At 40.3% G+C, this 27,923-nt stretch overlaps 1 protein-coding gene and 2 long non-coding RNA genes across 12 annotated transcripts; 1 reads left to right on the forward strand and 2 right to left on the reverse strand.

Annotated features, from left to right (window-relative positions):
- Window positions 1-8,650: 8,650 nt before the first annotated feature.
- ZNF283 (zinc finger protein 283) lies at window positions 8,651-25,709 on the forward strand. Of its 10 annotated transcripts, XM_077983157.1 has the most exons (8): window positions 8,651-8,786; window positions 9,144-9,308; window positions 9,574-9,654; window positions 12,679-12,742; window positions 17,450-17,537; window positions 19,685-19,764; window positions 19,860-19,929; window positions 23,752-25,709. In XM_077983157.1, exons 6-8 carry the CDS (start codon window positions 19,738-19,740, stop codon window positions 25,449-25,451), a joined length of 1,797 nt encoding a protein of 598 aa, XP_077839283.1. In that variant the 5' UTR covers window positions 8,651-8,786; window positions 9,144-9,308; window positions 9,574-9,654; window positions 12,679-12,742; window positions 17,450-17,537; window positions 19,685-19,737; the 3' UTR covers window positions 25,452-25,709. The 10 variants fall into 10 exon arrangements, with proteins under 10 accessions (XP_077839283.1, XP_014979652.2, XP_014979653.2 ...); XM_015124166.3 differs by lacking the exon at window positions 19,860-19,929 and having other exon boundaries at window positions 19,685-19,811; XM_015124167.3 differs by lacking the exon at window positions 19,860-19,929 and having other exon boundaries at window positions 9,579-9,654; window positions 19,685-19,811.
- On the reverse strand, window positions 9,143-11,466 carry LOC144337568 (uncharacterized). The gene is made up of 2 exons (XR_013410778.1): window positions 10,489-11,466; window positions 9,143-9,999 (listed from the first exon to the last, which is right to left on the reverse strand). It is a non-coding gene; the product is annotated as an uncharacterized LOC144337568 (long non-coding RNA).
- On the reverse strand, window positions 13,823-16,246 carry LOC144337571 (uncharacterized). The gene is made up of 2 exons (XR_013410781.1): window positions 15,166-16,246; window positions 13,823-13,948 (listed from the first exon to the last, which is right to left on the reverse strand). It is a non-coding gene; the product is annotated as an uncharacterized LOC144337571 (long non-coding RNA).
- Window positions 25,710-27,923: the final 2,214 nt, after the last annotated feature.

Below are 27,923 nucleotides of genomic sequence, written 5' to 3' on the forward strand. Positions count from 1 at the left end.
TTTTGTGTGTTTAGTAGAGACGGAGTTTCACCGTGTTAGCCAGGATGGTCTCAATCTCCTGACCTCCTGATCTGCCCGCCTCGGCCTCCCAAAGTGTTGGGATTACAGGCATAAGCCACTGCGCCCGTCCCCATTTCTGTTTTACCTCCTCACTGAAAAACATTAGAACATGTCTACAGCCATACCACTCTGAATGCTCCCAATCTGGCCTGAAAAGCATTAGAACATGGAATTACTTGAGTGACTGAAAAGTAAAACAATAAGAAATTGATTGTGGCCCAGAAATAGTGAAATCAGTTGGATCAGTTTAAAATCTCGTATACATAAGTATTTTTTTAAACGTTTTCTTTTTTACTTTGTAATTACAAAGGTAATGCATGCTTATTACATAAAATAATAATATAGAAAAAGTGCAATAACAGAAAAGATCCCTGTAGCCCATGGAATGGTTGAAAATGGATGATTGCTAATGGGTATCAGTGTCTTTTTGGGGCAATGAAAATGTTCTAAAGTTGATTGTGATCATGGTTGCATAGCACTTTGAATAAACTAGAAACTACTGAATTCGGCCAGGCACGGTGGCTCACGCCTGTAATCCCAGCACTTTGGGAGGCTGAGGTGGGTGGATCACGAGGTCAGGAGATCCAGACCTTCCTGGCTAACACGGTGAAACCCTGTCTCTATTAAAAATACAAAAAATTAGCCGGGTGTGGTGGCGGGCGCCTGTAGTCCTAGTTACTCGGGAGGCTGAGGCAGGAGAATGGCGTGAACCCGGGAGGCGGAGCTTGCAGTGAGCCGAGATAGCGCCACTGAGCTCCAGCCTGGGCGACAGAGCAAGACTCCGTCTTAAAAAAAAAAAAAATTAGCCAGGTGTGATGGCAGGCACCTGTAATCCCAGCTACTCGAGAGGTTGAGGCAGGAGAGTCGCTTGAACCCAGGAGACAGAGGTTGCAGTGAACTGAGATCGCACCATTGGGCAACAAAAGTAAAACTGTCTCAAAGAAAAAAAACAGAATCTACTGAATTGTACACTTTAAATGGGTGAATTTTAGAGTATATGAATTATATCTCAGTAAAAGTATTACAGAAAAGCAGTCATCTGCGTTAACTAGTTAACCACCTGGAAAAATAAAGTAACTTCCATCTCTCACACATTAAAACAAATAACATTGGCAACATGCACAACCTAAAAATAGACTACCAGAGTACTTATCAAATTACAAATTGATGTTATTGTAATTTTGGTCTATAGGCATGACAGCCAAAACACAAATTATGAAGTAAATAGTTAGTAAATTATAGAAAATATAAAGTATGTTTCAGTAAACTTCCCTCCCTCACTCAAATTTAAGTAGCAAATAAACTAAGGGAAAATATTTCAGATACAACAAATAGATAATCAATAAATTTAAAACAAATCAACCTATAGATGAATACAAAAATGTATAGAAATAGGTAAAGAATATAGACCCTTAAAAGGAAAAATTGAGAATGACCAATAAATATTTGAATGCATATCTAAGCTTATGAGGAATAAAAGACATGGAACTATTAAAAAATAAAATGTTATCATTGGTTTAAGGACTGGGAAAGGGTCAAAACAATTGTAAATTTTAAGAAGATATTCATTCACAATACTTTTGGTGGGGGGAATCCACTTACAACCTTTCTGAGAGTAACTTTACATAAATATTTAAGAGAAGCATCTCTTTTAATTCAGGAATCCATTTTGAGAAATGTAGTCCACGAAAATCATTGAAACAGTGAAAAATGTATAAAACATTCTGTACAGCAGTGTTACCCAACCTTTTTGGCACTAGGGACCAGTTTCGTGGAAGACAGTTTTTTCCACAGATGGGAAGTGGGGGATGGTTTTGGGATGATTCAAGCACATTAAATTTATTGTGCACTTTTTTCTTTTATTATTATCATGTTGTAATATATAATGAAATAATTATACAACTCACCATAATGTAGAATCAGTCTGAGCCCTGAGCTCATTTTCGTGCAGCTAGACTGTCCCATTCAGGGGTGATGGGAAACAGTGAGAGATCAGCAGAAATTAGATTCCTGTAAAGAGTGTGCAACCTACATCCCTCACATTGCAGTTCACAATAGGGTTTGTTCTTCTATGAGAATCTAATGCCATTACTGATCTGACAGGAGGTGGAGCTCAGGCAGTAATGCAAGCAATGGGAAGTGACTGTAAATACAGATGAAGTTTTACTCATTCACCCACCATTCACTTCCTACTGTGTGGCCCAGTTCCTGACAAGCCATGGACCGCTACCTGTCCGTGGCCCACAGGTTGGGAACCTTGGTCTATAGAAATATTTATATCAGTTAAAGCAGCAAAATATCTAAAGAAAAAACAAAAACATACAGGTAAATTAAATTTGATAATCAGTAAAATAAGTAACCATGATAATGTAGAATTACCTTGCTCAATATGGAAGAATATTCATAAGCTATTAAGAAATGAAAAATACCAGTTACATGAGAATATGCAAGGGGTGATTATAATTTTTGGGAAAAAAAGGTACACAAGGATAAACATTGAAATTTTAAGTATTTAAAAAGTTATATTCTGAAACTAATCGTGAGCTATTTTTAGCAAATAGATAAACATTTTTCAACTCAATTTTCTCACCTATCAATGGGATAATTACTACCACCATCTGGATTTTTTGTTGTTGTTGTTGTTGTTGTTTTTTTTTTGAGACGGAGTCTCGCTCTGTCTCCCAGGCTGGAGTGCAGAGGCCAGATCTCGGCTCACTGCAAGCTCCGCCTACTGGGTTCACGCCATTCTCCTGCCTCAGCCTCCGAAGTAGCTGGGACTACAGACGGCCGCCACCACGCCTGGCTAATTTTTTTGTATTTTTAGTAGAGACGGGGTTTCACCACGTTGGCCAGGATGGTCTTGGTCTCCTGACCTTGTGATCCGCCCGCCTCGCCCTCTCAAAGTGCTGGGATTACAGGCGTGAGCCACTGCGCCCAGCCACCACCTGGATTTTTTTAACAGAATAGTGACTAAGCCCTGAGACACTGAAACACAACCATCTCAGGTCAAAGCCTTATCTTACCATTTTAATAGCTGGGAGACCATGGGCAAGCTTCTAGAAATTTGTGTGTGTTTCATTTATTCTCCTTGGCATACTCCAGTAGAACAATAATACCATATACAGATTTTTGTTGTTGTTGTTTGTTTTGGGCTTTTCGTTTTTGCTTGAATTAATTAATTCCTATGAATCATGTGTCAATGGGTCTGGTACTCAGGAAGCTCATATCTCCTCCAGGCTGCTGGACCAACCGTGATTCTGTCACAAAAGTAGAAGGAGATGGCTGTTGGGTGGCATCCCACCAGTGATTGTCACACTGGGCACAATATCCTTCAGAGTTGAGGGAAAAAGAAAGACATCTAGATTTGCAGGGGGGTCGGTAATTATGCCAATCATCTAAGCTGCCTCAGAGAACTCTTAGAGGAGGAAATCCAGCCAAGTGATATTTATGAATCAGAACTAAGCTTTCATAGAAGAGGACATGAAGTGGACACCAGAAAGTGATGCTTCCACACCTTTGATCCTCTTTCCTTTCCTCTCAAAAGATTTCAAGCACTTTCCCCTCTCCAGGCCTTTGCTCTCGGAATTCTGTCTTCCCTTAAGACTTTGCCCTCAGTATTCATTCTCATTTTTCAAATTTCAGCTCAATTATTAGTTTATTTTACAGGTCTTCCTTACATCTAAATTTAAATCATGGTTACTCATCACTGGCCCTTGTCACTCATCACAGTGTGTAATTTTATGTTTGTTTATATTTGGATTATACTGTCCACTGGCCAAACAAAATGTCCATTAGAGCTCCCAGCCTCTGATTAGTTGTCTATCCCAGAGCAGGAAAACTATGGCCCAGGGGCCAAATCTGGCCTGCTATCTGCTTTTCACAGTGAATGAGCTAAGAGTAAGAATGGCTTGTGCATTTTAAAAATATTTTTTAAAAAGATGAATAACATTTTGTGACTGGAGAATAATGAGATTTAATAATCTGAGGTCGCATCTCAAGGAACTAGAGAAGCAAGGACAAACCAAACCCAAACCCAGCAGAAGAAAGGAAATAACCAAGATCAGAGCAGAACTAAATGAAAGTGCAACAAAAAAATACAAAAGAGAAATGAAACAAAAAGCTGGTTCTTTGAAAGGATAAATAAAGTTGATAGATCATTAGCAAGATTACCAAGTAAAGAAGAGAGAAAAATCCAAAGAAGCTCAATTAGAAATGAAGCAGGAGATATTACAACTGACACCACAGAAAAACAAAAGATTGTTCAAGACTACTGTACCAACAACAACAAAAAACTCCAAGACCAGACAGATTCACAGCTAAATTCTACCAGACATTCAAAGAAGAATTGGTACCAATCCTATTGACACAATTCCACAAGATAGAGAAAGTGGGACTCCTCTCTACGAAGCCTGCATCACCCTAATACCAAAACCAGGAAGGAACATAACCAAAAAAGAAAACTACAGACCAACATCCCAGATGAACATAGATGCAAAAATCTTTAACACAATATTAGCTAACCGAATCCAGCAACCTATCAAAAAGATAATCCACCATGATCAAATGGGTTTCATACCAGGGATGTAGGGATGGTTTAACATATGCAAATCAACAAATGTGATACACCACATAAACAGAATTAAAAACAAAAATCACATGATCATCTCAATAGACACAGAAAAAGCATTCAAAAAAATCTACCATTCCTTTATGACTAAACTCTCAGCAAAACTGGCATACAAGGGACATACCTCAACGTAATAAAAGCCATCTATGACAAACCCAGAGCCAACATAATACTGAATGGGGAAAAGTTGAAAGCATTCCCTCTGAGAACTGGAACAAGACAAGGATGCCACCTCCCAACACTTTTTTTTTTTTTTTAAACATAATACTGAGTGTCCTAGTCAGAGCAATCAGACAAGAGAAAGAAATAAAAGGCATCCAAATTGGTAAAGAGGAAGTCAAACTGTTGCTGTTTGCTGATAATAAGATTGTTTACCTAGAGAACCCTAAAGACTCCTCCAGAAAGCTCCTAGAACTGATAAGAGAATTCGGCAAAGTTTCCGGATACAAAATTAATGTACACAAATCAGTAGCTCTTCTATACACCAACAGCGACTAAGTTGAGAATCAAATCAAGAATTCAACACCTTTTACAACATCTGCAAAAATAAAATAAGATAAAATACTTAGGAATATATCTAACCAAGCAGGTGAAAGACCTCTACAAGGAAACTTCAACACACTGCTAAAAGAAATTATAGATGACACAAACAAATGGAAACAAATCCCATGCTCATGGATGGGTAGAATCAATATTGTAAAGATGATCATACTGCCAAAAGCAACCTACAAATTCAAAGCAATTCCCATCAAAATACCACTTTCATTCTTCACATAACTAGAAAAAACAATCCTAAAATTCATATGGAACCAAAAAAGAGCCTGCATAGCCAAAGCAAGACTAAGCAATGGAGGCATCCCATTACCTGATTTCAATCTATAAGGCCATAGTCACCCAAACAGCATAGTACTGGTATAAAAATAGGCACATAGATCAGTGGAACACAGTAGACAACTCAGAAATAAACCCAAATACAGTCAACTGATCTTCAACAAAGCAAACAAAAACATAAAGTGGGTAAAGGACACCCTATTCAACAAATGGCACTGGGATAATTGACTAGTTACATGTAGGAGAATGAAACTGGATCCTCATCTTTTACCTTATACAAAAATCAACTGAAGATGGATCAAGGACTTAAATCTAAGACCTGAAACTAAAAATTCTAGAAGATAACATTGGAAAAAACCCTTCTAGACATTGGCTTAGGCAAGGATTTTGTGACCAAGAACCCAAAAGTAAACGCAATAAAAACAAAGGGCCTGGGACTTCATTAAACTAAAGAGCTTTTGCATGGCTAAAGGAACAGTCAGCAGAGTAAACAGACACCCCACAGAGCGGAGGAAAATTTTCACAATCTATAGATCTGACAAAGGACTAATATCCAGAATCTACAAAGAATTCAAACAAATTAGCAAGAAAAAACTAACAATCCCATCAAAAAGTGGGCTAAGGACATGAATAGACAATTCTCAAAAGAAAATATACAAACGGCCAACAAACATAAGAAAAAATGTTCAACATCAGGGAAATGCAAATCAAAATCACAGTATGATACCATCTTACTCCTGCAAGAATGTCTATAATGAAAACAAAATAGCTGTTATTGAGGATGCGGTGAACAGGGAACACTTCTACACTGCTGGTAGGAATGTAAACTAGTAAAACCACTATGGAAAATAGTGTGGAGATTCCTTAAAGAACTAAAAGTAGAACTACTATTTGATCCAGCTATCCCACTACTGGGTATCTAGAGGAAAATAAGTCATTATACGAAAAAGATACTTGTACACAGATATTTACAGCAGCAGAATTCACAATTGCAAAAATGTTTAACAACTCAAATGCCCATGAATCAATGAGTGGATAAAGAAACTGTGGTAGATATAGACAATGGAATACTACTCAGCCATAAAAAGGAATGAATTAATGGCATTTGCCTGGATTTATTTATTTTTTCTTTCTTTCTTTTCTTTCTTTCTTTTTTTTTTTTTTTTTTTTGAGACAAAGTTTCACTCTTGTCGCCCAGGCTGTAGTGCAGTGGCACTATTTTGGCTTGCTGCAACCTCCACCTCCTGGGTTCAGGCAATTCTCCTGACTCAGCCTCCCAGATGGCTAGGATTATAGACACCCACCAGCATGCCCGGCTAATTTTTGTATTTTTAGTAGAGATGGGGTTTCATCATGTTGGCCAGGCTGGTCTTGAATTCTTGACTTCAGGTGATCCAGCCGCCTCAGCCTCCCAAAGTGCTGTGATTACAGGTGTGAACCACCGTGCCCAGCCTGGAGACTATTATTCTAAGTGAAGCAACTCAGGAATGGAAAATCAAACATCGTGTGTTCTCACTCATAAGTGGGAGCTAAGGTGTGAGGATGCAAAGGCATAAGAATGACACAATGGACTTTGGGGACTCAGGGGGAAAGGGTGGGAAGGGGGTGAGGGATAAAAGACTAAAAATTGGGTGCCATGTATACTGCTTAGGTGATGGGTGCACCAAAATCTCACAAATCACCACTGAAGAATTATTCATGTAACCAAACACTACCTGTTCCCCAAAAACCTATGGAAATAAAAAATTTAAAAAAATCAAAAGATCCCCAAAATATTCAGAATAGTACTTGTGGGAGCCATTGAGCAAGTAACATGGGAAGAGAGGAGGCTGCTTCCACCAGTGGTTTTGGGGGTGGAGCAGATGCTGATGATAATGAAGTCCCAGATGGGAAATGGGAGTGGGTGCCGAGGAAAGCTCAAGGATCCTGCAGATGAAGACTCAGACCCACGATACTGGATGTGGCATCTATGTCACCATGGGAGTCAACCAGGGTAGTGGCCTCAGCTGAGGCAGGGGAAAAGCTGGGATCCAGGTGCTCTAGTCTTCTCTTGATAAGCAAGAGAGACCAGGAGGTGAGAGATGGCAGAGGATGACACAGGTGATACCAGTGACCAGAAAGAGCCCCTAAAAGGTAACACTTCATTTTCTTTCTGTTAGTTTTAATGTCAAATTTTGCTTTAATATTTTTAGGTAATTCTTTTTTTAAAAAATATTTATATCCAAAGGTTCTTACCACACCAACTTCAGGCTCGATCTTTTCTCCCTAACCTCAGAATCAGTTGTCTCCTTTAAAACCTTTCTCTCTCTCTCTCTCTCTCTCTCACACACACACACACGAGAGAGAGAGGGAATATATAGTACTGTTTTTGGTGTATGAGTGTGTGCTTCAGAATAAATGGTTTCATACCCTACAAAAAAAGAATGAGATTCAAATTTTATAATCCATCAAGTTTTATTGGAACACAGCCACGCTGGATTGCTTCTGTATTATTTATGGCCGCCTTTGCACTGCCATAAGTCTCCATGGTCACAATATCCACTCGCGACCACTTGTTGTCTTTCAACAGCGGCATATAAAATCTCTAACACAGTTCATCTCACACCTAATGAAACAGACACACACAGGCATAAATTTAGAAACCATCCTATGAACATAAACAGGTCCACGCAGGGTTCCAGACACCGAATCGAACTAACAAACTCCCTCAAAGCAAGACACACCCATCTGTTCAACTGCCAGACACTGTTCCAGGCGCTCGTACCCAGGTAAACTGGTAGTGTCGCGCAGGTCATTTCCAGGGACCTTACCCTGGATTCCCCTGCTCGCTCAGGTCTAAGTCCCCAGACACCCCAGTCCCATCTTCGGCTGTTCTAGACTCCAGAATGCGTTCCTTAGCGAAGGCTGAGAACCTTTTAATTCGCTCTCAGTCAACACCAAAGACCCTCAAGCAAAGGCTGGAGCTCCCAGCCATCTTCGGAAAAACCGCCTTTGACTGGTGAAGCCGAGTTGCATGCTGGGAGCATCCCCCCTGTCCCGGTTCCAACTTCCGGAGACTATCCAGCTGTGGACTACATTTCCCAGAAGTCTCCGGGGCACATGTCTTTTAGGGGCGGGGCGAGTTTGCCGGCCAGAAACACTCCCGGTGGCTCCTCTCGCAGCCTGCGAGCGTTTCCAGGCTCTTGTTTCCCATCAGCCTCCGGGTCCAAACTAACCACGGGTCTCCGGGTCCTTTTCCGGTGTCCTTAAGGTTCTTGGACTCTGCATGGTGAGTTGGTCGTGTCCGTAAAAGTATTCAGCCCGGGTGAAGCTGGGAGGGCTCGGCTGGCTTTACCGGGGCCCGATTGGAAACGGCAGTGAGGGTGAGGGTGAGGGTGAGGGTGAGGGTGGGGGTGGTGGCATCGGGGGCGCTGGAGATGGGGAGGGCTGGGTCACGGACAGGGCGTGTCGTGTGCGGCACTCAAGCCTGTGTGCACGCGAGCAGCCTAGGGATAGTGTGTCTCAGACGGCGTGGCAGGGCCGGGGCGTGTCTCCGCGGAGGTGGGTGCAGTTGTGAATGTGTGACGGGGTGATGCGGTGCGTGGCCGTATTTTTAAGTGTGATTTGCTTTGACCAAATGCTCTAGGTTCCCTTTAGCCTGTTTTTGGGCCTTCCACGGTTAAATGACTGCAAGAAAGAAGTCTATGCTAAGCCCTGTAATGAACGTTTCAAGCAAGAAGGATGAGAATTTTAGATCTGGAAGTGTCCTCGCGACAGGATCTTGTCAAGACCTGAGGGGGAAGTTCTAGAGGTAGGATTCCTACAAGAGGCGCCTCTAGGAGCTCCTTGGTGGTGAGCTAGCTACATGTTTCAGAGCCACTGAAACCAGACCTCTGTCCCCAAGAATTGCCCTCAACACAGAGACAGACTCTAGCCTGCCTTTTCGTTCCATTTGGTTTTGTGTGGATGAAGGCAGAAGTGGCCCTAGAGGGTGTTTTGCTCTTGTTTTTTCTTTTTTAATTAAGTCTGTGACGCTCTAGAAATGCTGATGTCTCATGTTACTGTTTTTCCCCCAGTGCAGCTAGGTTGCCAGATTTCTAAGAAGGAGCTCAAAGAGGAGAAAAGGAGTTTGCGCATATTTAGAAATCAAGGTTCAGGTGAGGTTTTTTATACATACTTTTTTTATACATATACCTACAACTACCTTTGATTCTAGGTCATGAGAACATTTTCTTTCCTTGGCTTGAAAGATCTTGACTGGGTCTTCCCAGTCACATGACCTGCCATGCTGGTACATATTTCCCCCGGTGGCCCCCTATTGTTCTTCTCCTCAATTCCTACTCACCTGTTCACATGGCAAATTGTTCAGATCCTTCAGTGCACTGAAGAGTTATAGAAAGGCACCTCTTGTAGATTGCTATTAGAGCATTATTTTAAACTATGATTATTTGAAGAGATTAGTATTTAGGTGGTGCTATATACAAACTTTTTTTTTAAGTTTTCTGTAGTCATAATTAAAAATTTTTTTTTTTACTTTTTTTAGAGACAAGGTCTCACTCTGTTGCCCAGGCTGAGTACAGTAGTAAAGTCATAGCTCACTGCAACCTTGGAGTCCTGGGCTCCAGTGTTCCTCTGGCCTTGGCCTCCCAGTGTGCTGGGATTGCAGGTGTGAGCCACGATGCCTGGCCCATAATCATGATTCTTAAAGCAAGGCAAAGTATGAGGGATTTTAAGTAAGGGAACGTTTCTGGCAGTATATGACAATGTTGTCTGCTTTGTGAGGCTTTTAGGGGTGGAAATATGATTGAGCTTTGAGCATAGGGATTTGTGATTTGCACCAACAAGAGTGGGGACTTTCAGATAATCTTTAGATAGAAGTCTGTAACATTGTCAAGCGTGGCTTGTTTCAAGTCCAGCTTTGTGTGACATGTAAGAAGCTGAACTATGTTGTAGTTAAAATTAAGGCTCTGGGGTCGGGCATGGTGGCTCACGCCTGTAATCCCAGCGCTTTGGGAGGCCAAGGCAGGTAGATCACGAGGTCAGGAGATCGAGACCATCCTGGCTAACATGGTGAAACCCCTTCTCTACTAAAAATACAAAAAGTTAGCCAGGCGTGGTGGCGGGTGCCAGTAGTCCCAGCTACTCGGGAGGCTGAGGCAGGAGAATGGCGTGAACCTGGGAGGTGGAGGTTGCAGTGAGCCAAGATTGCACCACTGTACTCCAGCCTGGGTGACAGAGAGAGACTCTGTCTCAAAAAAAAAAAAAAAAATTAAGGCTCTGGATCCAAAGTATCTGAATCCAAATCCTGGCTCTGCCTGTTGGTAGCTGTGTGAACTTAGATAATTTATTCAGGCCCTCTGTGCCACATCTATAAAATAGGGACAGAATAGTACCTACCTAATGGAGTTGTGATGATGTAAGATGAGTTATTACGTGTAAAGCTTCTTAGAGCAGTGTCATCCCCATGATATGGGCTTACTGAATATTGAATTGCTATTATTGGGCTCTTCTAGATTATTTCCTGTCAACTTTTTATAGATTAGAGTAAGAGAAATATGAAGTTGATTGTGACGGGTGCTTGCAAATTAACAAAAAAGTGGGGGCTGAGTGCGGTGGCTCACACCAGTAATCCCAGCACTTTGGGAGGCCAAGGTGGGTGGATCACAAGGTCAGGAGTTCGAGACCAGCCTGGCCAGCATGGTGAAACTCCGTCTCTACTAAAAATACAAAAAATTAGCCGGGATGGTGGCGGGTGGCTGTAGTCCCAGGTACTTGGGAGACTGAGGCAGGAGAATTGCTTGAACCAGCAGTTGGAGGTTGCAGTGAGCTGAGATCGTGCCACTGCACTCCAGGCTGGGTGACAGAGCGAGACTCCGTCTCAAAAAAAAAAAAAGAAAAAAAGAAAAAAAAGTGACCAGATGCTCAAATGATCTAGGACAGGAAAACTTAAAAAAAAAAAAAAAAAAAAGCAGGGTGTTGGCCTTTTGCTGAAGCTGGAGTACAGTGGCATGATCATGGCTCACTGCAGCCTTGGCCTCCCAGGCTCAAGCGATCCTCCCACCTCAGCCTCCCTAGTACCTGAGACTACAGGTATGTGCCATGAAGCCTGGCCAGTTTTTGGATTTTTTATAGAGAGGGGATTTTACTATGTTGCCCAGACTGGTCTCGAACTCCTGGACTCAAGCAATCTACCTGACTCAGGCTCCTCAAGTGCTGGGATTACAGGTGTGAGCTACTGTGCCCAGCCTTAGGACAGGAAGTCTTAACCTGAGGTCTTCTTGTTCCATTGACAAGCTTCTAGGTGACCAAAACCCCTTGAAATCGAGACCAAATTTTTGTAAATATATGTAAATGTGTTTTTTTAAGTGGGCAAAGTGTCTATAATTTCATGAGATTATCAAAAGTGACCATGACCCAAAAAGATCTAGCTCCATTGTTCTGGAAAAAAGACTGTAATTGCTGGGAAGGAGCTTGAAAAAAATGAGTCCAGCTGGGTGCAGTGGCCCACGCCTGTAATCCCAACACTTTGGGAGGTGGAGGCGGGTGGATCACTTGACATCAGGAGTTAGACCAGCCTGACCAATATGGTGAAACCCCAGCTCTACTAAAATTACAAAAATTAGCTGGGCGTGGTGGTGTGGGCCTGTAGTCCCAGCTACTCAGGAGGCTGAGGCAGGAGAATCAGTTGAACCCAGGAGACAGAGGTTGCTGTGAGCCAAGATTGCACCACTGCACTCCAGCCTAAGTGACAGAGTGAGACTCCATCTCAAAAAAAAAAAAAGAAAAAAAAATTAATGTCCAGTAGAATGGAAATAGTCAAGTAAATTGTAGTATATCTAGTGATGGAATGATATGCACCTAATAAAAATTAAGTTTATAAAGAATCAAAGGAAGGAAAAATATAAATGATGAAATTTTAAGCAATCATTATAGTTATAAACAAAAGTGCTCAAGAATATTGTGTTACCTGTCAATCCCATCTAATAAGACAGGGTTTTGGAAGACATATTTCAAGGATTACATCTAAAATGTTACTTTAATTCGTCATTCAGTGAAGAAGTGGAGAGGTGCAGCCATACTTATTGAGCATCTACTATGTACCAAATACTGTTTTGTTTATGCACATTTATTTTCTTCCTCAGACTTTGAAGGTGGTCTATCTAATTTGTGTTGATTTACAGGAGAATCTTGACAGTGAACGTGTCTCATTACATTGAATAACAGCTACAGGATGTTCAAGAGCTGGTAGGTGTGAATTGTTTCAGGCCCACTGATTTTCAGTGTTGGCGCCATTTGTTCAGTTTTCTTCATGACTGAAATATATCCTTCCTGTCACTCAGTCTTTTACATTTGGAAATGTCTTTATAGTTCCAATTATGGAATTAATGCAGGCTTGGTCCAAAAAAACCTCAGCAATCTAGGAGACATATCGAGAAGGAAGCTAAAAATCACATCCTCTAGAGTTAATCATTTTTAATGTTTTTTTTGTTTTGTTTTTTGTTTTCTTTTTTGAGATAGTGTCTCACTCTGTCACCCAGGTTGGAGTGCAGTGGTGCAGTGTCAGCTCACTGCAACCTCCACCTCCCAGGCTCAAGCGATCCTCCCACCTCAGAGGGAAGGTAGCTGGGACCACAGGTGTGTGCCACCATGCCTGGCTAATTTTTCCTGTTTTTGGTAGAGCTGGGGTTTCACCATATTTCCCAGACTGGTCTTGAACTCCTGAGCTCAAGCAGTCTGCCTCCTTTGGCCTCCCAAAGTGCTGGAATTACAGGCGTGAGCCACCACACCTGGCACTTTGGAATATTTTTGTTTAAATCCTTTTTCCTTTTAGCCTATGGGTCTGTTTTGTTTTTTGTTTGTTTGTTTTTTTCCTGCAGAATAAAATTATAGTAATTGGTGATGTAAATGAATTGAAGACTCTTTAGTTTTTAGTTTGAAAAAGAAACAACCCAGATCTAGGTTGTACGTTAATTTTGAATATTTAGGGATAAGAGGGAAGTGCTAGTGATTCCCTTATTTGAAAACCTTCAAATATGCACAACTTCTGGGATTATAGAAATGTCATTTAAAAATGAATTACCAGGCAAAAAGGAGTTTTAGAATTATATTATTTTAAAGGTTACCTCGCCAGACAATGGCAATAATCTCCAATATAGAGCCATCTTACAAAAAAATACATTTTACAGATAATATTTCCAAAGACAGGTGTAAATACCAGAAGGTAGAATGAGAAGGTTATGGTTGTAAATGTTTAAACCACCAATTTGTACAGAAGAGTAAGACTGAGCCTCTGGTTAAGTTCTCAGCTTGATACCTAATCGGGTTGTATTTTCTTTTTTTTTTTTTTTTTTTTTTTTTTGAGGTGGAGTCTCGCTCTGTCACCCAGGCTGGAGTGCAATGGCCGGATCTCAGCTCACTGCAAGCTCCGCCTCCCAGGTTTACGCCATTCTCCTGCCTCAGCCTCCCGAGTAGCTGGGACTACAGGCGCCCGCCACCTCGCCCGGCTAGTTTTTTGTATTTTTTAGTAGAGACGGGGTTTCACCGGGTTAGCCAGGATGGTCTCGATCTCCTGACCTCGTGATCCGCCCATCTCGGCCTCCCAAAGTGCTGGGATTACAGGCTTGAGCCACGGCGCGCGGCCTCGGGTTGTATTTTCTGATGCAGCTTAATGATGCTGAATCTCTATGTATCTTCTGGGAGGAAGTGGTATATTCCTCTGCATGTTTCTGAGAACCTGTTTTTCTCACATTGTTATTTAGGAAGAGTACAGGCTCAAGGCTGACCTGTGAAATTTGAGTTCGTGTTATAAGAAAGCAGGTCTGAGAAGGACACGTTTTACTGTGAGCAAAAGAGAGTATCATTAAGGGCCGGGCGCGGTGGCTCAAGCCTGTAATCCCAGCACTTTGGGAGGCCGAGACGGGCGGATCACGAGGTCAGGAGATCGAGACCATCCTGGCTAACACGGTGAAACCCCGTCTCTACTAAAAAAAGTACAAAAAAAAACTAGCCGGGCGAGGTGGCGGGCGCCTGTAGTCCCAGCTACTCGGGAGGCTGAGGCAGGAGAATGGCGTAAACCCAGGAGGCGGAGCTTGCAGTGAGCCGAGATCGCGCCACTGCACTCCAGCCTGGGCGACAGAGCGGGACTCCGTCTCAAAAAAAAAAAAAAAAAAAGAGAGTATCATTAAGTTTCTTTGTTATAACAGGATAAGGGACAGTAACATTCTTCATTTTCTTTTCTTTTTTTTTTTTTTTTTTGTGATGGGGTCTCACTTTTCGCCCAGGCTGGAGTGCAGTGGCGCGATCTCGGCTCACGGCAAGCTCCGTCTCCCGGGTTCACACTATTCTCCTGCCTCAGCCTCCCGAGTAGCTGGGACTACAGGCGTCCACCACCATGCCCAGCTAATTTTTGTATTTTTAGTAGAGATGGGGTTTCACTGTGTTAGCCAGGATGGTGTCGATCTCCTGACCTCATGATCCACCCGCCTTGGCCTCCCAAAGTGCTGTGATTACAGGTGTGAGCCACCGTGCCTAGCCATTTTCAATAATAACGATGACAATGTGGGCAAGCCTGCTGGCTTACACCTGTAATCCCAGCACTTTGGGAGGTCAAGACAGGAGGATTCCTTAAGCTCAGGTGTTCAAGACCAGCCTGGACAACACAGTGAGACCCTGTCTCTACAAACAATTTTAAAAAATAATAATTAGCAGGGCATGGTGGCATGCACCTGTGGTTCCAGTTACTGGGGAGGGAGGCTGAGGTGGGAGGATCACCTGAGTCCAGGAGGTTGGGGCTGCATTGAGCTGTGTTTCTGCCACATCATTCCAGCCTAGGCAACAGAGCAAGACCCTGTCTCTGAAGAAGAAACAAAGACAACTTATAAACAATTATCATATACCATTCAGTATTTTGTATGGATTTCTTACTCTTCTATAGTGAACACTTTTCTCTTATTGATGGGGAAAAAGAAGTGTTGAGAAATTGGTGACTATCAAGGTCAAATTCACATCCTAAAGGTCTGACACCAGATCTTTTATCTCAATTTCAACAGAAAATACCTCCCACATTATGTTAGTCACAAACCTGCCTGCCTAAGGAATTGATCATATGTGTCTTTCTTCATCAATGAATATGAACCAACACCATCATAACCAATGAGGGTATGGTGGGTTGCAATTTATTAAACCTTTTGTTTACTATTACCTAGTTTCTCATTTTTAGTGATCAGAAGTTATTTTTGGTTGAATATCCTTGTGTATTCCTCTTGTGTGCTTCTTTGTTCTTTAGCAATTTCTTAAGGATACATTTCTAGAAGTGAAGTTTTGGGTGAAGAATTTGCCCCAAATGCCTGACCCTGTAATACTTGTACTTAGGGGGTAATACAGTGTTTGGAAGACATAGGTGTTACCTTGGAGACCAAATATGCCTTGGGGTAAGTGTAAGGCAGTCAGCAGCCAGCAACAAAGGCCAGTAGGCAATCCAGGGGACCTGCTTTAGGAACTCATAGGAAGGTAGTTATAAGCAATACTGTTGAATCATGATCAAGCATTTGGAGGCAAATGGAATTTATTCTATAAAGTTTATACTACTACTGTTAGTTGCAAAGTGAGCCTAGTACGATCAGGTGATTCAGCAGTTATCTGGAGGATACTATGTTTAAGACAGGTTCAGATACAAAATAAATCTATCAGTCAAAATAAGAAAAGCAGAATCAAAACCTCATTAATGGAAAGGGAACAAAAAAAAAAATAGGCTGGCCACGGTGGCTCATGCCTGTAATCCCAGCACTTTGGGAGGCCGAGGCGGGTGGATCACGAGGTCAGGAGATCGACACCATCCTGGCTAACAGGGCGAAACCCCGTCTCTACTAAAAAATACAAAAAATTAGCTGGGCATGGTGGCGGGCACCTGTAGTCCCAGCTACTCGGGAGGCTGAGGCAGGAGAATGGCGTGAACCCAGGAGGCGAAGTTTGCAGTGAGCAGAGATCGTGCCACTGCACTCCAGCCCGAGCGACAGAGCGAGACTCCGTCTCAAAAAAAATAAATAAATAAAATAAAACCCCCAAAAAACAGAAATGAAAAGATGAAATTCCCCAACTTATGCTATGGATATATTAGTATTATTACACTAATATTATTCTATTAATATATCCATGGCATAACTTGGGGAATTTCATCCATTTTTTTTTTCTAGGCAAGACATAGGCATATGTAGAAATTATACAGTTTGTGTAATGCATGGCCATGGTTACAGTGATTATGTGGATTACCTAAACAAAAAACATGATCATAATGAAAAGATAAATGTTATTAATATATACAGATATGTAATTTTATTTTTTATTTTTTTTTCTTGAGATGTAAACTTTCTAAACACTTTTTATCTGTTGATGTGATTGTCAGTCTTTCTGTATTGATATGTATGTATTTTATAAATGTAATCATACCATAAATCTCATAACCTCCTTTTTCTATTGAGTATATCTTATTTCCCTAAGTTAGCATGTACTCATTGCATGATGTTCCGTGTCATGAATATTACTGATATATGCATTGGAAAGTCAGCTTTTTGGGTTCCTGATGAATTCTTTATACATCCTGTCCAGCTCCCATGTCTTGATCAACTTCCTTCAGTCCTGAACCCATGAAGGACATTCTAGCTTGGACCATGACAGGTATTCCTGAGAGGTAGGAATGGAAAGAGGATGATCTGATCTCCTGGGCAGGACTGAATTGTCAGATCCCAGGTCCAGATTCACATCCTCAGAACCAGACACTGCCAGAAACCTCCCTGCTGAAGAACTTTGGGGTTTAGGTGGAAGTTTGGATTCCATAAATGGCACGTGGGGTGTGTAGCAGAAGCAGGCATGGAGAAGATAAGATCTTCTATTAGCGTAAGTCAGGATGGGATCACTGAGGCACGCCTGGTTTAACACTTCGTTTTCCCTCCCCAGTTCTGGCTTTTCTGGATTCTGTGCTTCACCAATAGAGGAATCCCATGGAGCATTAATTAGTTCTTGCAATTCCAGAACCATGACTGATGTAAGTTGGTATTTTTTCTCTCCATGAAATACTGTGATTTTCAGGGCGTGTGAATCTTTTTTTTTTTAATTTTCCTAAAGCCTTCTCTCTGACAGAACTCCATCCCTGAACCTGCTTCTCAGTTCTTCCTATTCCAGTGGTGGATGGTGCCAAATAGCTTAGTGTCCTCCCCTTGTACCCCTCCCCTTTTTAATCAATGTCATATTCATTGAAGATGTTACTTAACATCTCCTGTGTTCCCAGTCTTCTAGTAAGAGCAATGATAGAGCAATGGAGTCCTCTGAGGGAAATACTTAAGCTTCTGTTAAGGATAACTCAAAGAAATACAGTTAACAACACACTTTTAACACACTTTTACTTGTATGCAAAGAAAATCAATAGTGCATTGATTTCCTCCATCAAAGGCACCAACGGGAGTCATATAAAGGAGGAAAGGGAAGAGAATGAAAGACTGCAGGGATTTTGAAAACAGCAGTATTTTTAAATTTAGGGTAAGATGCTGATTTTAGAAGGTAGCTACCAAAGACACTGTCGTTAGACAGCTGGATGGTCACCCGAAGAGTGATGTTAGTTGTTTATGCATTCTCTGGGAGCACTTTCATGTTTAACCATCTTGACTGTCTTGGGTGATGCCTTTTGGTATCACCTCTGATTGGCCACATCGGCACCATTTCCCTTACCCGAGTTTCTCATTCCCATGTCAGGTCTGCGGTGTGATTAGTTAGTGATGAGGGTCCCATTGGACCACATGCAAAACCTTGGAACTTCTCCATAGACCCAAGTTTTCCACAGAGATAAGATGGACTTTGGGGTTTCTTGGTCTCAACCTCGGTTTATGTGAAGTTGCATGTGTTGGGAGGTGCTTCAGATTAGAAAAAGGGGTGTTAGTGGTTCTTTCTAGGAGTTTCCTAAGAGATGAAGACCAGTGGTCTCTGGAGTCACCAAAGGACTCCATCACCAGTGGATTTTGAACCAGTTGACTTTGAAGTCATTTTTTCATCAACCAGGATGTGTAGGTCATGAGTGACATTTGTGTCATGTGCAACATCCTATATCAGTGTCCTCATGTGTCCTGTATCAGCATCCTCTAACTCAGGAACAAGTAACGTACTAAGCGAGGGGTAGTTGATAGTAACAGATAAGATGATGCCTAAGGTCTAGATGATAATATATTTCCACAATCAAGAAAGTCTACAGAAGTTTTGTTCAGCCTAAATGTACAGATATAATTGAGTGATTAAGCTCATATATTGAGAGGATAAAATGAATTGTAACAAATAAAAAAATTGTTTATTCATTATAAGAAAAAATGCTTATGATGTAATCTAACAGTGATGTATTCGAGTCTTGTTGATAGTCCCTAATTTAATGGGAATCAGTTTTATAAAATAAAGATTTTGTAGTACATTTGGGAAAAAGTTTACATGTTTTCCTATTTCTTTCTTTCTTTTTGAGACAGAGTCTTGCTGTCACCCAGGCTGGAGTGCAGTGGTGCAATCTCAGCTCACTGCAACTTCCACCTCCCAGGTTCAAGCGATTCTTCTGCCTCAGCCTCCCAAGTAGCTGGGATTACAGGCATCTGCCACTACACCTGGCTAATTTTTGTATTGTTAGTAGAGATGGGGTTTCACATATTGGCCAGGCTGGTCTCGAACTCCTGACCTCAAGTGATTTGCCCACCTCAGCCTCCCAAAATGCTTGGGATTACAGTCATGAACCATTGCACCAGGCCTTGTTTTTATTTCTTAAAGGAGAAAGATGGTGAGCAATTCACTTTTACAAATAATTTATGAGAAAGGCACATAGCACATAGTAAATATGCATGATGTATACACACATGCACTTTTTATTTAACAGAGAAGAAACTGAGATTTTAAAAATGTATTACCAGACAGGTCTGGATAGCTGAGTTATCTTATAGTATCCGGGAAGTTTTTTCTGCTGTAACAGGATTCTTCTAGAACATGTTGACATTCTGCTTTAGTCACACTGATTTTCTTGCTTTTTCCTACCTATATCAGAGGCTTTCAGCCTCCTTGATTGTTGTATTTCTCCCCCTCTTTGTAGTTTATCCTTCATACCCTCTTTTTCCCTCTTGGAAATGTTTTCTTTAATTTCACAAGTAATACATGGGTTTTTGGTTTTAGGGGTTGGTGACATTCAGGGATGTGGCCATCGACTTCTCTCAGGAGGAGTGGGAATGCCTGGACCCTGCTCAGAGGGACTTGTACGTGGATGTGATGTTGGAGAACTATAGTAACTTGGTGTCACTGGGTAAGGTCATCTGCCTGAAATAATTTAGTCTCCTCTTTGCATCATCAGTTTTCTGCACTGGAAATTCCAGGGCTATCTTTGAAGAAACCAGGTGAACTTCTTCTTCCCCTTCCCAAGGGTATGTTCTTATACTTGCTGGGTTAGAAATGGGTTCGTTAAACACATTGATCTTCCCCATCCCTCAGTGAGCTTTACACCATTCTCGGGCCCTCCCTACAATCACCTCTCTCCTTTAATGGCCAAGGGGCTGGATTTGCATTATAGGACATTTATTTCGTAACCATTGTCAAAGAAACCAGATTTCATAAATTCTGCAAATACTATATCGAATGTCTACTTCTGGCCAGCCTTGTGCTGAGCACTATTCATTGAATCACGAACAAGTTTTGATAACTTGCCTATTTTCATGCAGTTTACTTTGTAGTAAAGGAGAAACATCAAATAAGTAAGTGAATAAATAAAGTGTGTAATGAACCAAATTCTTTGGAAAAGGTAAACAGTGTAAGGGAATAGAAAATGATGGGGACTGACAGGGCTAATTTAGATAAGATGGTCAAGGAACGCTTTCTTGAACAGATGTTCAAGAATAGAGATATTCAAGCTATGTGAATATGTAGGAGAAGAACAGATCAATCACAGTGAACAGCAAATGCAAAGGCCCTGTTGTTGGAAAGAAACTTTACCAGAACTCTAGGGTAGAGTTATTAAAGGAATATGTACTAAGAAATTACGCCAGGGAGATAGGAAGGGGCCAGATAATATATTGTTTTGTTGTTCTTGTTTGTGGAATTTGGATTGTGTAGTCTCTTTCAGTTTGAAACCGTTCACATGTCTTTCCTTGACTTGCACATATGTCTGTGATGCTTTTGAAGATTACAGGCCAGTTATTTTGTACAGTGTTCCTCAGTTTGGGTTTGTCTGCTCTTTCTTCATGATTAGATTTAGAGTATGAATCTTTGGCAGGATTATCACAGAATCGATGCTGCATTCTTCTCCCTGCATTTTGTTGGGTAGTATGAATGATTTGTCATTACTCATGTTATTCACTCTGAGTACTTGATTAAGGTGGTGTCTGCTGGCTTCCTCCCTGTGCAGTTGCTTTTTTTCCCTTCCATAAGTATTTTATAGGGAAGAACTTTGAAACTATTAAATATTGTAGAACTGGGCACAGTGGAGGCTCAAACCTGTAATCCCAGCACTTTGGGAGGCTGAGACGGGTGGATTGCTTGAGGCCAGGAGTTCGAGACCAGCATGGGGCAACATGGCAAAACCCCATCTCTTCAAAAAATACAAAATAATTAGCTGGGCTCTGGTGGTGCACACCTGTAGTCCCAGCAACTGGGAGGCTGAGGTGACTGGATTGCTTGAGCCTAAGAGGTTGAGGCTGCAGTGAGCTAAGATTGTGTCACCACACTCCAGCCTGGGTGACAGAGCAAGACCCTGTCTCAATAAATAAATAAATAAATAAATATTGTGTTCCTCTTCAAACTTTCCATTTATTCATATGTTGGATTTCTAGTCAATGGGCTATATTCTGTTTTTTCTGTTATTTATTTTGAAGCTCAAAGTGTTGGAGCTTGTTCCAGATTTGGTCAGTGGGAATCCTTTCATGATATGGCTTTTTGGCATACTCTTTAAGTACCTTCTGATTTTCTGATAAACAAGGTGTCAGAGGTTCATCTTGTATGAAATTTCCCTGCTTTAGTTTTATAATCAGCTATTGCTTTGAAATGCCGGGTTACTTTAAGACAGATTTATAGTTATTGTTTTATGCGTTTGTCTTTTAAATCAACAAATCAAAAGTACAATAATACTAACTTTTCTATTTACTCATGTAGTTACCATTACCAATGTTCTTTATTTCTTCTTATGGCTTCTAATTACTGTTTTGTGTCTTTTCACTTTAGCCTGAAACACTCCCTCTAACATTTCTTCTAGAGTAGGTCTACTGGTAATCACCTCTTTCGGCTTTTGTTTTTTCTGAAAATGTCTTAATTTTACCTTTATTCTTAAAGGACAGTTTTTGCTGGTGTAGAATTCTTGGTTGACAGTGTTTTTTCTTTTGGGACTTTTCAATATACCATCCTACTACTTTCTGTTCTCCATGGTTTCTGATGAGAAATTAGCTGTTAGTCTTGTTGAGGATTCTTGTATGTGTTAGGCTTCTGCTTTCTTCCTGTGTTCTGAAGTCTTTTTGTCTTTGGGTTTCCATAATTTGACTATAATGTGTCTAGATATGAGTCTCTTTGGGTTTATCCTGCCTGAAGTTGTTGAGTCTCTTGCATATGTGTATTCCTGCCTTTTGTCAGATTTTGGATGTTTTCAGACATTCTTTCTTCACATTTTTTTTTCTGTACTTTTATCTCTCTTCTTTTTCTGGGACTCTTAAGATGTGTATGTTGGTGTACTTGACAGTATCCCATCAATCCCTCCGGCTCTCTTCATTGTTCACTATTCCTTTTTCTTTTTGCTCCTCTAGTGCAATAATTTCAAATGACTCATTTTCAAGTTTGCTGAATCTTTCTTCTGCTGAATCCACTATTGAAATTTTCATTTCAGTTACTTTACTCCAGAATTTGTTTGGTTTCTTTTTTTTTTTTTTTAATAATTTCTATCCTTTTATTGATATTTTCATTTTGTTCATACACTGTTTTCCTGATTTCCTTTAGCTCTTGGTCCATGGTTTCTTTAGGCTTATTGAGCATATTGGATAGTTCATTAAATGTCTAGGCTTCCTCTGGAATGGTTTCTGTCGATTCTTTTTTTCTTGTGAATGGGCACCCTATGTTCCTGTTTCATTGTATGCTTGTAATTTTTTGTTAAAACTGGGCATTTTGAGTATTATAATGTGGTACCTCTGGAGATTCAATTTTCCCATTCCTCAGGCATGGCTGATTTCTGCTTGTTGAGGGCTGGAGCTGTCAGACTTTTTCAAACTCTTTTGGCAAATTGTATGTTCCTTATTGTATGTGGTCACTGAAGTTTCTGTTCCATCATCTCTGCAGTCAGTTAGTACCAGACAAAGATTTACTTAAATATCTGGCTATAAAAAGGGGGAGAAGAAAAGGTCCATTAGCCCTTTAAATCTTCCAATAGATGCTTCTGGGGAAAGCTTCTGTGACTGATGGAGCTAAAATCAAGGCAGTCATCTGTGCTGGTCCCTCAGAGTAACACAAAACCCACCAAACTGCACAACCCTGAAGTTTTTGGAAGACAAAGTCACACTGACCACCCAGGTCCCTGCTGGCTGTTCCAGGAATACAGGCTGCTGCCCTCCCCACAGTTGTGGTGGGGCTGAGGAGTGAGGGATGTGATTAGCTGGTACACACCATATCTGTGAACTTTTCGTACTATGTTACATTAAAATCATTGCACTTTGAATAATCTTTTGTCCATGCGTAATTTTGTGACATCATACACCAAATCCACCTGTTTCTACAAATAAAGTTGTATGGAACATAGTCTTACCCATTTGTTTATATGTTTACATATTGTCCATGGCTGCCTCGATAAAATGACAAGAGTTGTGACATTGAGTTGTTAAGACAAAAGAGTTGTTAGACAAAACAAAATCAGCCAAAGCTCATTATGATAAGAATTTGATTCCCATTAAGATACATACCTAGCAGGGGACACTGGATAACCACAACTGGGCACATAAGGGCTTGACTGATGGAAGCTGACATTTGGTTTGAGGCAACATCAGCATGGGAAAATGAGGGACTTGTTGAAGTGAACTTTGTGGAATCCTCCAGAAAACTATAAAATCAGAACATTGAGATCACAAGAGCTGCAAAATCAAGGCTAAGTTTGTTATTTAATAGGGGAGTGCCTTGATGAGTTCAGTAAAGTCACCTAATTTGTCTTTTATTTCTACTATAGTTTTTTTTTTTTTCCTAGTGAAGGAAATAAAATGTGTGGTTTTCTTGTTTTCTTTCAGATTTGGAGTCAACAACATACGAGACCAAAAAAATATTTTCAGAAAAGGATATTTTTGAAATAAATTTTTCCCAATGGGAGATGAAGGAAAAAAGTAAAACCCTTGGCCTTGAGGCATCCATCTTCAGAAATAATTGGAAGTGCAAAAGTATATTCGAGGGACTAAAAGGATGTCAAGAGGGATACTTCAGTCAAATGATAATCAGCTATGAAGAAATACCCTCTTACAGAAAAAGTAAATCTCTTACTCCACATCAAAGCATTCATAATACAGAGAAACCCTATGTTTATAAGGAACGTGTGAATGCTTGCAGTCATGGCTCAAAACTTGTTCAACACAAGAGAACTCATACAGCTGAAAAACACTTTGAATGTAAAGAATGTGGGAAGAATTATTTAAGTGCCTATCAACTCAATGTGCATCAGAGATTTCATACTGGTGAGAAACCCTATGAGTGTAAGGAATGTGGGAAGACCTTTAGTTGGGGATCAAGTCTTGTTAAACATGAGAGAATCCATACTGGTGAGAAACCCTATGAATGTAAAGAATGTGGGAAGGCCTTTAGTCGTGGCTATCACCTCACTCAACATCAGAAAATTCATATTGGTGTGAAATCTTATAAATGTAAGGAATGTGGGAAGGCCTTTTTTTGGGGCTCAAGCCTCGCTAAACATGAGATAATTCATACAGGTGAGAAACCTTATCAATGTAAAGAATGTGGGAAGGCCTTCAGTCGTGGCTATCAACTTACTCAGCATCAGAAAATCCATACTGGTAAGAAACCTTATGAATGTAAAATATGTGGAAAAGCTTTTTGTTGGGGCTATCAACTTACTCGACATCAGATATTTCATACTGGTGAGAAACCCTATGAATGTAAGGAATGTGGGAAGGCTTTTAATTGCGGATCAAGTCTTATTCAACATGCAAGAATTCATACTGGTGAGAAACCTTATGAATGTAAAGAATGTGGAAAGGCCTTTAGTCGTGGCTATCACCTTTCTCAACATCAGAAAATTCATACTGGTGAGAAACCTTTTGAATGTAAGGAATGTGGGAAGGCCTTTAGTTGGGGTTCAAGCCTTGTTAAACATGAGAGAGTTCATACTGGTGAGAAATCCCATGAATGTAAAGAATGTGGAAAGACCTTTTGTAGTGGGTATCAACTTACTCGACATCAGGTATTTCATACTGGTGAGAAACCCTATGAATGTAAGGAATGTGGGAAGGCTTTTAATTGTGGATCAAGTCTTGTTCAACATGAGAGAATCCATACAGGGGAGAAACCTTATGAATGTAAAGAATGTGGGAAGGCTTTTAGTCGTGGCTATCACCTTACTCAACATCAGAAAATTCATACCGGTGAGAAACCTTTTAAATGTAAGGAATGTGGGAAGGCCTTCAGTTGGGGTTCAAGCCTAATTAAGCATGAGAGAGTGCATACTAATGAGAAGACTTATGGATGTAAAGACTGTGGGAAGGCCTTTGGTAGTGGCTATCAACTTAGTGTTCATCAGAGATTTCATACTGGTGAGAAGCTTTATCAATGTAAGGAATTCGGGAAGACCTTTACTCATGGCTCAAAACTTGTTCATGAGAGAACTTGTAATGATAAACCCTACAAATATAAAGAATGTGGGGAAGCCTTTCTGTGGACAACTTACTCAAATGAGAAAATTGATACCGATGAAACCTTATGATTGAAAGTTGTAACAGAACATTTTGTGTGTGTTTACAGACAACTCATCATAATAAGAACTCTTACTCTTGAGAAACCTTGTGAATGTAAGGGATGTGCAAAAGCCATTTGTTTCTGTGTATGGACAATTATCTTGCTATCCAGCAATTCATACTAGTGAGAAATATTCTGAATATAACTAATATGAAAAGGCCTTTAGACTTCTGTACAGTCTTATTGGATATCAATTTATACTGATGTAAAATCATTTAAATGTAAAGAATGTGTGAAGATCTTTATTCATGACACAAAGTCTGATAACATCAGATAACTGGTATTTGTTAAAAAGGTTTAAATGGAAGGAATGTGGGAAGGACCTAAACTTAATTCAGTTCTTGCTGCACATCCGAGAATTCATACTGCTGTGTAATCCTATGCACATAAGGAATTTGGGAAGGCTTATAGACATAGTAAATATCCTAGAGTACATCAGAGAATTCATCAAAATGAGAAATCATTTGAATTAGAATTAAAGGAAGGCCTTTAGACAGATGCCACTCAAATTATTATCCAGAGACTGGTGCAGTCATAAAATTGTCATCTGTCAATCATGAGATAAATGTGGAAAGTGAGTAAATATTTGGAACTTTTATAGCAATTTGACATTTCCATAACATTCTATTTTACAAAATTATCAGTCCATAAATGATTGAGAATTGAAAACAAAGTTTGTTCTCTTCCAGAAATAATTTTAGAGACAAGACTCACATTTTTCAAGACATGAGACAAGTCACGATATAATTTAATTTAAATAAATTCTTCACTTGCACCTCTATGATTAGAATAGCAGGACAGTCATACTATAGAAAGATTTGGCAAATGAGGGAATCAAAATTTTCTAATGCCTGTAACAGCATAAGATAATTTATACCAGATATGTTAAATGTACAGAAGCCTTCTAACACTATTCAATCTTTGTTAAACTTCAGTAAATTCGTCCTAGAGAATAACTCTGTTAATGTAACAAATGTAGGAAAACCTTTATCCATGGCATATACCATACTGTCATCACCATTTCACCTCCATACTACCTGTAGGATGGTGAGCAAAATGCTTATCTCCTCTGGACATGATGTTTAAAATGCTGATGGTAACTAATAATGCTGTTATAGAGATTAGATGGATTTAGTATGCATCGTATACTTGGAAGAGTATCTGGTATGTAGCCTATGCTCAAAACATATTAGCTATTGTTCATATTGTCTTTATTATTAGTATTACTACTGGTGAATTCTTAGGAGAAGCACAACCATTTGGAGGAATGAATTCAGAAAAGCTTCCAATAACCACTCATCCATTTGAATTTCAGATAGTTCATTCTGGGTAAGATCTAGTACAGTATAAAGAATTTGAGGGGATTTTAATTTAGAGTTTATCCCTTAAGCTGAGCTAAAAATTGAGACGTGAAAAAACCCAGACTTTTGAAGAGTTTAGGAAAGCTGTTTTATAGAATGTCACACATTAGTTTCTTTCCTGATGGTGAAATTTTATATGGGCCTCTTCTTCACATTTCTCATAACATGAAGTTGGAAATAGAGGCTTAAGCATTTTTTACCAGAACACTTCATAGATGGTGATGTGTACTTCATCTTGCAGTACATCAGAAGCAGATAGGATCCATTTCCCCCACTAGCACCAGTGCCAAGTTTGATCACTTACGATAACTACTAGAGTTGTCCGTTGTAAAGATCTATTATATACCTAATAGGATTGGTCAACCTTGATCAATGATCTTTGGAAATGTGTGATCATATGGTATGTATTTTACTTTTTTTTTTTTTTTTTTGAGACAGGATCTCTCTCTGTCGCCAAGGCTGGAGTGCGGTGATGTGATTTTGGCTCACTGCAACCTCCACCTCTTGGGTTCAAGTGATTCTTGTGCCTCAGCCTCCCAAGTAACTGAGTCCACAGGTGTGCACCTGTGTGCTAATTATATTTTTAGTAGAGATCGGGTTTTGCCATGTTGGTCCAGGCTGATCTTGAACTCCTGGTCTTAAGCAATCCACCTGCCTCAGCCTCCCGAAGCGTTGGGATTACAGGTGTGAGACACTGCGCCTGGCTGTATTTTACTATTTGGAAATCACAGTGCGTCTTAAAATTGATGGCTTCTTGTAACCACTTTCAACCAGGTGGCTGTCATGATTTAGTGTTAGCATCAAGGCAGGTTAGTTATGATGAAATAGAGTGTGTGTTTATATACTCACACAGTTAGAAATCGACCCTTTTAAAAATTATGTCTTTTAAAAAATGTTAGTTCCATCAGAACTAATGCATTGATAACTAAATGTCTGTGGTTCATTGTCATAAGTCTACACCTGACCTCTCTATTTTGTGCACATAGGGAATTCGTAATATCACTGTTCAATCAGTCATTCACCCTCTAGTGATCATCATTCTACATGATTGCACTTTTTCAAAGGCATAAAAAGCCAAC

The sequence above is a fragment of the Macaca mulatta genome, chromosome 19 (genome assembly GCF_049350105.2).
Source record: "Macaca mulatta isolate MMU2019108-1 chromosome 19, T2T-MMU8v2.0, whole genome shotgun sequence".
Classification (NCBI taxonomy): Eukaryota; Metazoa; Chordata; class Mammalia; order Primates; family Cercopithecidae; genus Macaca; species Macaca mulatta.